This window comes from Phyllostomus hastatus, unplaced genomic scaffold (genome assembly GCF_019186645.2).
Source record: "Phyllostomus hastatus isolate PE091 unplaced genomic scaffold, TTU_PhHast_1.1 phas_scaffold_216, whole genome shotgun sequence".
Taxonomy (NCBI): Eukaryota; Metazoa; Chordata; class Mammalia; order Chiroptera; family Phyllostomidae; genus Phyllostomus; species Phyllostomus hastatus.
This window is the reverse complement of record NW_025334018.1, coordinates 6,975,524-6,986,440: the sequence shown is the minus strand read 5'-3', so window position 1 is coordinate 6,986,440 and position 10,917 is coordinate 6,975,524. Positions and strand designations below refer to the sequence as shown.

Genomic DNA, 10,917 nt, shown 5'->3' with positions numbered 1-10,917 from the left:
ATATTTGCTTTATATATTTGCTTATATGTACATTTGCATAAATGTTTACAGGAGTTTTATCCTCTTGTTGGATTGATTTCTTTGTCATTATGTAATATCCTTCTTTATATCTTATTACAGCTTTTGTTTTAAAGACTATTTTGTCTAATATGAGTATTGAAATCACAACTTTTTTTGGTTTCCATTTGCGTTAGATATCTTTTTCTATTTCTTAACCTGAGTCTGTGTGTGTCTTTCAAGTTGAGTTGGGTCTTTTGTAGACAGCATATGTTTCCCAGCCACCCTTGAGGAAATATGACTGTCTTGTTGCTAGTGGTCTTGTTTTGAAGAAGTTGAGTTTGGCAAAATTTAAGAGGGTCAATGTCATAGGCATGAGCAGCCATGTACTGCCCTCTGGTGGCCAGGTGAGTCATGGCATTTGTGTTATGGAATTCACCATTCCCTCAGCAATAAAAGATTACACAGCAAACTGAGACCCTTTCCCAGGTTTGCGGTTAGACCAGAATGAATTCTGTAAGAGTCAATGTTTCAGGGTGCCTTGTAGTAGGAGTTATTGTCCTGTCATTACAGGACAATATAGTCCTCATCCTAAGTTCTGTATTTCAGAGAGTGTGAATTGAGCTCCTGAATCAGGCTTTGAGTTGTAGAACAGAAAATACAGAGCAGGTCAAAGCCTATGGACCTGCACAGGGGCAGGTGGAGAAGTGTGGTGATAACTGGTTTACATTACAGTGCTTTATGTCAGGTTGAAGCTAACAGTACATGAAACCAAAGCATATTGATGGAAGCCTTCTGATTAAACAAAAACATTTTAGAAAATCAGAAAACTACCCCTCAACATATTTGCATGCTTTCATCTAGACATAGAGTTAGTCCAAAAATGAGGTCGCCTTATATTCCCAGTCACTTTTTTTAAAAAAAGATTTTATTTATTTATTTTTAGGGAGGGAAGAGAGGGGGAGAGAGAGAGAGGGAGAGAGAGAGAGGGAGAGAGAGAGAGAGAGAGAGAGACATCAATGTGCGGTTGCTGGGGGTTATGGCCTGCAACCCAGGAATGTACCCTGGCTGGGAATCAAACCTGGGACACTTTGGTTCCCAGCCCGCGCTCAATCCACTGAGCTATGCTAGCCAGGGGCTCCCAGTCACTTTTAATTTAACATGAATGGTTATCCTTTCCCTTTAATATTTTTGAATCCATAAGTTTCATGGCTCCATAGTATTTCTTATTATGTGTTGTACACAACTGACCTGCTTCTACAATTCCTGCTGCTGTCTTCCTCGGCGCACCATATCTTGTTTATCCCTGAAAGTGGAGTTCAGTTACTATAAGCTCCAAAACTAGAATTATTAATCAAACTTCCAGGGCACATTCACTTCAAGCTGCTGGGCACTTCGTGCCACGTGTTAGTTCCTTCCTCAGACCAGGAGCTTCCCCCAGCCCGAGCCGCTGCTCAGCCAGGTCTCCACCCAGCGGTCGGCACAGCGCTTGGCACATGGGGAAAACTCAGTACAGACTTGAAAAGCCCAGTCCTTCTAAATGAGTTCCTCATTGTGCCAGGGAACTTTACTGTCCCTCAAAATCCATTGTCCCATTTTGGGGCACACAACTGGATGGTATTTTTAGTCACCTTTGAGGCAATATGACCCTGTCATTGACAGTGGAAGAGGACAGGAACCGCCACCGAGCGCTATTGCAGACCCGGCTGCCACAACCCCCCACCATGCATTCCTCTGAGTGCTGTGCCCTCAGGCTGGTGGAAGCAGATGGGGGTGACATCCTGGGGATGGAGAAGGCACTTGAAGGACCATCTCTGGGTTCCAAATGAGCACGTGAAGGAGTACATCTCTCCAATCTTGTTATGTGGGAAAAATGTATAGTGATGTGCTATGGAATTTGGGGGGGATTATTTAGTAATTTAGCATAATTTAATAACCACAAAAGGTTTGAATCATAAGATTAGCTTCAGGAGTTATCAATCTAGTCCATATAAATGACCAACCTAATTTAACTGTACAGCTGAGGTGGTCAGTGGTAGATGGATCCCTCTATCTGTTCACTCAGCCGCTGTGCCCTGTGTGCTCAAACTGTGCTACAAAATACCAACAGGTTTTCTTCCCTCGAAAAGCTCACAGTCTGGAGGGAAAGGTGAATACAACTATGAAAACAAAAACATGCAAAAAGAAAGAATAACTTCTATGTGGGAACAGAGCAGGTGCTACAAGGAGGCCTGGAGGGCACTGGGTGAAGGGCTAACAATCTGCACTGAGCTGACGTTTCTGTTCCCAGCAGCATGGCCAGGAGGAGCCAGCCTGCACACACTCAGGCGTGTGCAGCCTGGCAGAAAGCACAGCTGTGCAGACACTTGGAGGCAGAAGGAGTCGGGACAGAGAGGAGGTTAGAAAGGAGGTCGGTGTGGCTGGGGGGATCCTGGGAGGAGGTGGAGGGAGGGAGGAGGACAGGTCCAGGGCCTGGCTCAGAGACAACTGAACTAGTGGTCTACTGCTGTGAGACAACACTGCCCCACACGCACTGACATAACCAGCAAACACTCATTATCTCATGGTTTCCTGGACGAGGGACCCAGTGTGGCTCAGCTGAGTGCTTCTGCCAGTGACTCTCGGGAGGCTGGGGCTGTGGTCTCACCTGAGGCAGGATCTGCTGCACTCAGGACCTGAGCCACTCAGGGGTCTTGGTGGGACTGACTTTGAGTGGAGAACATGACTTCCTCTTTGTCTGATTCTCTCTTTTGGTGTTAGGCCACGTGGGTCTCTCCCGGTAGCAATTTATAAGACAGAGGCTTAATCCCCAGAGTGAGGGAACTGTGTGTGTGTGAGAGAGAGACAGAGAACACAGGTCAGACTGAGCAAGGGGTTAGGCACTGACTTTTTATAACCAAATCTTGGAAGTGACCTTGGGTCACTTTGCCATCTTCTAAGGAGTCACCAATGCAGTCCACACTTACAAGGAGGGCGCACATCCACACTACGCAAAGACATGCCCACCAGGAGCTGGGGATCGTGGGGAGACACTGAGAGGAGAACTGCAAGTTTCTCAGAGGTCTGTGCTTTGCCCAGAATCACAGACCGGTCTGGATGCAGAGTCAGGGATGAGCCCAGCTCTGTGTCCTCGGAGTTGGGGTCTTGGCTGGACCCAGGCTCTCTCAGGGGCTCTGGAGCAGGCTGTGCTGGTGTGACCGTCCGCAGACATGGAGATGGCACAGGGGAGAGGGTGAGCATTTGGCAGCCTGGTCGGGCCTTGGCCAGTCCTTGTCAGAGGAGAGCCCAGGTTGGGGACCACCAAACAGCAACTCTCTCCTCAGCTCACCCAGCATGGGGGGAGCCCTGGCTCCCTTTATGCTGAGCTCATGCTTATGAAGTTCTGAATTTCACCCTCACTTGTTAATTGGCAAGCTGAGGCCCATAGGGAGTCAGGGACTGGCTAGAGTACTGGCCAAAGTTCAAGAGTATTCTGACCTTCCAGGCCAAGGCTCCAACTGCTCCCATAGAGGTAGTTGGTTTGGAAGTTAGAGATCCTAACGTATTGGGAAGCTCTTGCCTTCTCCTGCCTATGTGGGGCCGCTTTCTTCTGGGATCCAGTTGTGAACACTGGCACACGTGCGTGTGCACACACACACACACACACACACATACTCTAGGCGTAATGACTGTGGGAGGGATACTAAGAGGAGCAGACACGGAGGCGGTGACCAGAGGAGGAAACAAGGGGTTGGCAGCACTAGTACACGTGACAGCACTCCTCCAGCTTCACAGCTATTGTCCCACCTGTGCCCAAACGTCCCTGAGATGCACGTGCTAGAATAGTCCCATTGTGCAGGTGGGAGAGGGACCGGCCCCGACACGCACAGTGGCCCATCCAGGATCCAGAAGAGGGAGGAATGAGGAGTTGAGTCTGAGCCCAAGTCTCTGTCCTCAAATCTGGGACCCTGACTGTCCCCAGACCTGCTAGAGGGCGTGGAGTGGGGTGTGTGGGTGTCACTGGGTGCAGATATGGTATCCCACAGAGAAGGTGGGCGAGCAGCCAGCAGCCCCGGGGACCATTTTTTAAAATTATGTTTTATTGATCATGCTATTATAGTTGTCCTGATTTTCCCCCATTTGCCCTTCGCCACCAGAATCCCCCACTCGCTCAGGTTGTTCTCATACCTTGTTCATGTCCATGGGTCAGGTGTATAAATTCTTTGGCTGCTGCATTTCCTATGTTGTACTTTACATCCCCATGGTTATTCTGTAACTACCTGTTTGTACTTCTTAATCCCCTCACCTCTTCACCCATTTCCCCACACCTCCCTCCCATATGGCAACCATCAAAGTATTCTCTGTATCCATTATTCTGTCTCTGTTCTTCTTGTTTGCTTAGTTTGATTTTAGATTCAGTTGTTGATAGAAGTATTTATTGCCATTTTATTATTCATAGTTTTGATCTTCTTTTTCTCAGATAAGCCCCTTTAACATTTCATATAATAAGGGCTTGGTGATGATGAACTCCTTTAGCTTTACCTTGTCTGGGTAGCTCTTTATCTGCCCTTCCATTCTAAATAATAGCTTTGCTGGGTAGAGTAACCTTGGCTGAAGGTCCCCGCTTTTCATGACTTTGAATGTTTCTTGCCAGTCCCTTCTAGCCTACAAAGTTTCTTTTGAGAAATCAGCTGACAGTCTTATGGGAACTCCCCTGTATGTAACTAACTGCTTTTCTCTTGCTGCTTTTAAGATGCTCTCTTTAACTTTAACCTTTGGCATTTTGATTATGATGTGTCTTGGAGTGGGCCTGTTTGTATCCATCTTGTTTGGGACTCTCTGTGCTTCCTGGACTTGCATGTCTATTTCCTTCACCAAATAAGGGAAATTTTCTTCCATTATCTTTTCAAATAGATTTCTGATTTCTTGCTGTTTCTCTTCTCTTTCTGGCACCCCTATGATTCAAATGTTGGACCTCTTGAAGTTGTCACAGAGGCTGCTTATCCCATCCTCATTTTTTTGTATTCTTTTTTCTTCTTGTTGTTCTGACTGGTTGTTTTTCGTTTTCTTATGTTCCAAGTCATTGATTTGATTCTCAGCTTCATCCACTCTACTGTTGTTTCCCTGTAAATTCTTCCTTTCTGTATTCTTCCTTTCTGTGTATTCTTCCTTTCTGACTGGACCTTTTTTATGCTGCTGAGGTCCTCACTAGGACCATCCATGTTTTGAACTCTGCATCTGATAGATTGCTTATCTTCATTTCATTTAGTTCTTCTGGAGTTTTGATCTGTTCTTTCATTTGGGCTATGTTTCTTTGTCTCCCTGTGTTTGATTCTATTTATTAGGTAGAGCTGCTTTGATTTCATGTCTTGGTAGTGTGGCCTAATGTAGTAGGTGTCCTGTAGGGTCCAGTGGCACTGCCTACCCTATCACCCAAGCTGGGTACTCGAGGTATGCCCTTTGTGTGGGCTGAGTATACCCTCCTCTTGCAGTTGAGCTTTGGTTGCTATTTGCAGATTAGTGGGAGGGATTTACCCAGACCAGTCAGCTTCAAGGACTGGCTGTGACCATTTAGCACTAACCTCTGTTCTCCGTGGAGGATCAGCTGTGCATGGGCAGGGTGGTGGTGTTCTGACATGGTCTGTAGTTGTCCAGTGGGTGCGCTGGCCCTGAGGTTTTCTGTGTGGCACAGGCCATGGTCAGCCCCAACCTGTGTTTTGCCCAGGGCCAACTGGCCTGAGCTAGAAAGCAAACTGAGATGGTTGCTACTTGTGCTGGGCTTGGAGATTCCCAGGTGAACAAGCTGTGAATGTAGGCTGGCTGCTGCTAGTGCTGGGCCTGAGACTCACTGAGGCCAGCTGTTTCTTGTTTAAGAGGATTTAGAAAGTTGTGCACTGCAAGCCAAGACCAGCTACTTATATGGAAAAGCAGCTTGGGTGGGCCCATAAGTTGGGTGGGGTGGAGTCTCTGGGGATCTCCAGTGGAGTCATACAGTGTTAGTCAGATTGGTGGAGTCTCGGCTATGGCACCAGCTTGGCAGCTCTGTGGCAGGGGGTTTTAGAAAAGGAACAATGGCCTCTGCTCACCTTGATACCAGACACTTCAGTTCCTCCCTGTACACCACTGGTGCCTTTCAAGCTGCTGCCCTGGTGCTGGAGCTCAGAGGGAGTGAGTCTGAGTAAGAGAGTCTGTGTGTCAGTTCTTTAAAAGGAACTGCTTGGGGTTCTAGCAGTGTCTTCCACTGATTCAATCTCTGCTGGTTTTTGCATCCAGAAGCTGTGGGACTTATCTCCCTGGCACTGGAACCCTGGGCTGGGGGGCCTGCTGTGGGGCTGGGACTCCTCTCACTGGTGATATCACCGGCCAGGGCCCCGGGGACTATTCAGATGTCTGTTTTTCGAGGAGGGGACACAGGTAAGGGGATCTCAGGAAGTGAAGTCACTGCCCAACAGAACTTGGAATCCCTGTAACCAGGAACCCACACTCTAGTGATGTCGCCGTAGCCAGCTCACTTGGCAAGAGACACGTGACAGTTTCAGATGTTCTCTTGCTGTGTCCCCACGCATCGGGGCTCTTGCTTCTGGAAACCCTGCAGCGAGAATTTTCCAAACCACAGATGTTGGGTCAACAACCCTCATCCCTGACATCTGGGGCCACTTTCCAGCAGATCCCTTACGATAACACAAGGCAGCCTGGGTCAGGCCAAGTCAGGCGCGGCTGCCTCTGTGCGCCACCCCTGGCAGCCCCCATACCCTCCTCTTACGTGGGAGAAGAGGGATCTGAAGGGAGGACTGCTCGCACCCCCCCCACCCCCCCCAGCCCTGGGACAGGAACAGGCTGCTGGGTGGGGGATTACCTAGCGATCTGGTCATGATCATACCCCAGGACGGGGCTGGAGGGTGGAGGGGGGCTTTCTGAGGGGCTTCTTATCTGAGCCAACGAGACTCCTAGTCCCTCAGGCTGTCACGTCTTTTCCATCCACAGTGGAGATCTGAGCAAAACGTGGTTGTGTGTTTGGCATCGGGAGAGTCACAGAGGTCTGAGAACCAGCAAAGCGGGCCCTGAGGCTTTCCCACTGGCAGCTGGCACTGTCCTTACAGAGCTCCACACAGGGGGCTGGACAGGAGCTGACCCATGGAGTCCTCAGCTCCACCCCCGGCCCCCCACACACACACTGCCAAAAGAGTGCAGCGGGGGCTCCAGGTGAGTGCCGGGCCCAGATGACCCACCCCCAGAGCCCATGAGGTCGGAGGGGCCCCAGGTTCCAGAAGTCACCCTGCTACTCCCCTGAGCTCCTTCCTAGAGTCCTGCCCCAACGACACCTGAGTCCCCATCTCATACCCCAGCCCACCCTCACCGTCCAGCCCCTTCCCGGCCAGATGCAAAGTCACTGTCTGCACATTTGCAGGAATGTCAGAAAGGAGGCTTTTGTACCATTTCACCTCATGCTCAGTTGAGAGTACTTCTGCATTTTTCTACAGATTTTCCTGTTCTAATGCCCATGCGTGTCCGTGGTGGCCTGACCGTCCTTCACTCTCTCGGTCTCACACGTCGCCGTGATCAGCAGGGATGCTTTCCCCCAAGGACACGGGGCTCCTGCTACCATGGGTGTCGCTCTGCATTTTCTGCCCTGGAGGAACACATCCCCAAGGCCCCTCCAGGCCAGGAGCTGGGGCCTCCCTGGGCTCTACAACACATTTTGAGGGGGACCAGTTACCACGGCGATCCAGCCCCTCCCTGCTGTGGAATGTGGACCTGATCCCCTTCTGTTGCCATTTCAGTGGTGCTGCCCCAAACATCCCACTTGTCCTAAATTCCTGACCCCTCCCAGCCCAGGAAGAGCCTCCGTTCTCACCGAGAATGGGCTGTTTTGTCAGAAATCACAGGACCACACTGCAGATACAGGGAGGGGCGTCCATCCTCAGCTAACGAAACGTGACCTGAGATACTAATGTGTTTCATCACTCCCCACCTCCAGTTCTGCTTTTCCTGCCAACAGCCTCTTCTGTCCTGTGAGCATTTGTGTCCTGCCTCTTGCCAGCAGTCACTGAGGGCCGTTGGTTAGGTCTGAGTTGCAGCTGCCAACCCACCGGGTGGTTCACGAAGCCGCTTTTGACTGCATGTCCCCCTCTGTCCCACCCCAGGAGGAAAGCACCGACTGTGGGTACAAGTAAGATCTGTGTGGTGCAGACCACCCAGGCACCCTGGCTGGACACACTGGCTGAGCACCTGGTGCCCATCTCCCTGGGCAGGGGCCCCACCTTCGTCCCCACCTTTGTCTGGACACACAGAACTTTTGCCACCTCCCAACAGGTGTTGGGCCGACTGTTTACAAGGTGAGCACCCCACCCCTCCACAGCACAGTGGTCGTCCGGCCACCCGCTAGCTGCGAGTCTTCGGGTCACTGCATCTGAGTCTGTGCGCTCCTCTGAGCAGCAGGTGGACCCAGGACCAGCCCCACAGGGTTATTGTGGGGGCTCGGCGGGGTCCTCCCTGTAAAGTGCTCTCTGGGTGCCTGGCCATTGGAGAGGTCTGACGGAGGGGCTGTGGTTGTGCTGACTGGTCATTTTCTCCTCCTCATGACGAAGCCTCTGCCTCATGCCTCAGTCTGGGCCTGCAGGTTGAGCTGAGCCGTTTTCTCGTTTGAAAAGGAGATTGCAGACTCCATTAGGGGCCCCAGAGTGGGAATCCAGGGCAGAGCAGTGGGGCCTCAGGCTGAGGTAGCTGTCATGGGCCTGGCTGGGGCTCATTCATTCAGCGAACACATCGGAAGGCCCCAGGAGCAGGCATGTTTCTGGGCACTGACCCTAGTCCAGAGCATGGAGCAGGCAACCACCCTGCTTCCCAGAGCTTCCTTCTAGTCGGGCGTGAGGCACTCACACTAGACCTCACGGGCAGGTAGAGCCCACAGGACAGTCGATGTGATGTCCTCCTGGCCTCCCCCAGGTATGGGTGCATGTGCCCGTATGTTGAAGAGGACGGTGGACCTGTGGAGCAGCTGAAAAAGTGAGTGGGCTTGGAGTCACGACAATGAAGGGACTGTGAACTGGAGGTGCTGGCAGGACCCTGCCTCCCACACATCATGGGATTTCTGCGAGAGGGTCTGAGGACTTCACCTACAAAAAAGGGAAGGAGACAATGAGAGCTTCGCACGTGGATTTGGGGCGTGGGAGAGTCCTGGGGAGAACAGCGGACATAGTCAGCCCCTAAGAAAATCCACACCTCTCTCCTCCCCATCCTAGCCCTGCATCCACTCCCCCAACCTGGGACCCAGAACTGGGGTGTGGGGGAGCATCCTGCTCACTAATGTGGTAGAACCCCAACAGTGGGTGCTTGGCTGGTGCTCCCTGCCCTTGGGAGGAGTGTCAGTGGGGGGGAGAAGAAGCACACAGAACACCTAGTGAGTCAGTAGCACGTGGGTGCAGGAGTTAGAGTCTGGGGTGTTACGAGGGCCCTCAGTTGAGTGCAATGAACAGAGCAGACACCACCCCTCTGGCCTCATGGAGCTGACATTCCAGTGGGAAGGGGGCAGGGACACTGACAGAGCATGCCAGACTTCCCTGAAGAGGGGACAGGTGGTCACACCATTGACCAAGAGCTCTCAGTTGTGGAGGCTTCTGCCAGCCCCTCTTTGGTGGCCAGGCGTACCTGCCAGGACTGCCAGGTGGACAAGGGGTAGGACTGACTCTCCATGGGCAGCAGTAGGAGGCACAGGTCCCCACACTCCCCAGGGATGCTCTGGGGGTGGGGGTGGGGCAGTGTGGAACCCAGGACCATCTCCCGTATCCTGGAGCAGAATTTTCTGTTGGCTTACCTAGAGGTCTAGATTCTCCTTTCAGATAGAGAGGGTGGGTAGGCCAGGAGCAAAGAGTTGGCTTAGATCTCCATGGTTCTTAGACACAGTGAGAGAGAGAGAGAGAGAGAGAGAGAGAGAGAGAGAGAGAGAGAGAGAGAGAGAGAAACACCAACACTGCAACCTAGGCAGGTACCCTGACCTGGATCAAACAGCAGCCTTTCAGTGCACAGAACAACATTCCAACCAGCTGAACCACACGGCCAGGGTGAGAGTTGATTTCTTTAGAAGGCACATGGAAGTAGTCATAGTGATAATGTTCTCTCTCTTTTTTTAAAGATTTTATTTATTTATTTTTAGAGAAGGGAGGGAGATAGAGAGAGAGAGAGAGAAACGTCAATGTGCGGTTGCTGGGGGCCGTGGCCTGCAACCCAGGCATGTACCCTGACTGGGAATCGAACCTGTGATGCTTTGGTTTGCAGCCCGCACTCAATCCACTGAGCTACACCAGCCAGGGCTAATGTTCTCTTTTTGGATCTACAGAACCAGCTCCTAAAGCAGATCAAGATACGCCTCAAGGGGTAACGCAAACTCCAGTGGCCTCTCCAGGGCCAGAGCAGGCTCCAGGCTTGGCCCTCCCTGACCTGCGGGGGGCGCGGAAGAACCCATGCAGCACGGGAGCAACTCGCCTCCGCTCCCGCGAGGCCTCTGGCCCCAGGTCTGAGCCGGTGTCAGCTGCCACAGCAGAGAGGGTCCCTCTTAACTGCAGTTTTCACATTTTTGTGTTTATCTTACATTTTACTCAGAGTTGTGCTGTAATTTTTGTAGTGCTCAGTTAAACTAAAATGTATTTTAAATAAAATCTCAAAAACTGTTAATAAAATAAAATTAATTTAAATGCAATAAATAAATACATTTTATTTAAGTATGCCTTTTCAAAGTGTACATTCCAGCAGCATTAAGTACATTCACAGTTTTTCCCAACCGTCACAGCACATCACAACCACTCTCCAGTTCCAGCACATTCTCCTCTAGGACAGATCAGTTAGTCACTCCTCGTCCTCTCCACTCAGCTCCTGTCAACCACTAATCTGTTTCTGCCTCCATAGATTGACCTATTATGGATTTAAAACATTTTTTTTTGTCAT

General features: G+C 50.9%; 1 protein-coding gene across 1 annotated transcript; it reads left to right on the top strand.

Moving 5' to 3' along the window:
• Positions 1-381: 381 nt before the first annotated feature.
• Positions 382-10,526, top strand: LOC123804607 (ral guanine nucleotide dissociation stimulator-like). Its single transcript, XM_045816967.1, has 5 exons — positions 382-404; positions 2,288-2,407; positions 8,121-8,312; positions 8,923-8,982; positions 10,313-10,526. The coding sequence occupies exons 1-5, from the start codon at positions 382-384 to the stop codon at positions 10,323-10,325; spliced, it is 408 nt and encodes a 135-aa protein (XP_045672923.1). The 3' UTR covers positions 10,326-10,526.
• Positions 10,527-10,917: the final 391 nt, after the last annotated feature.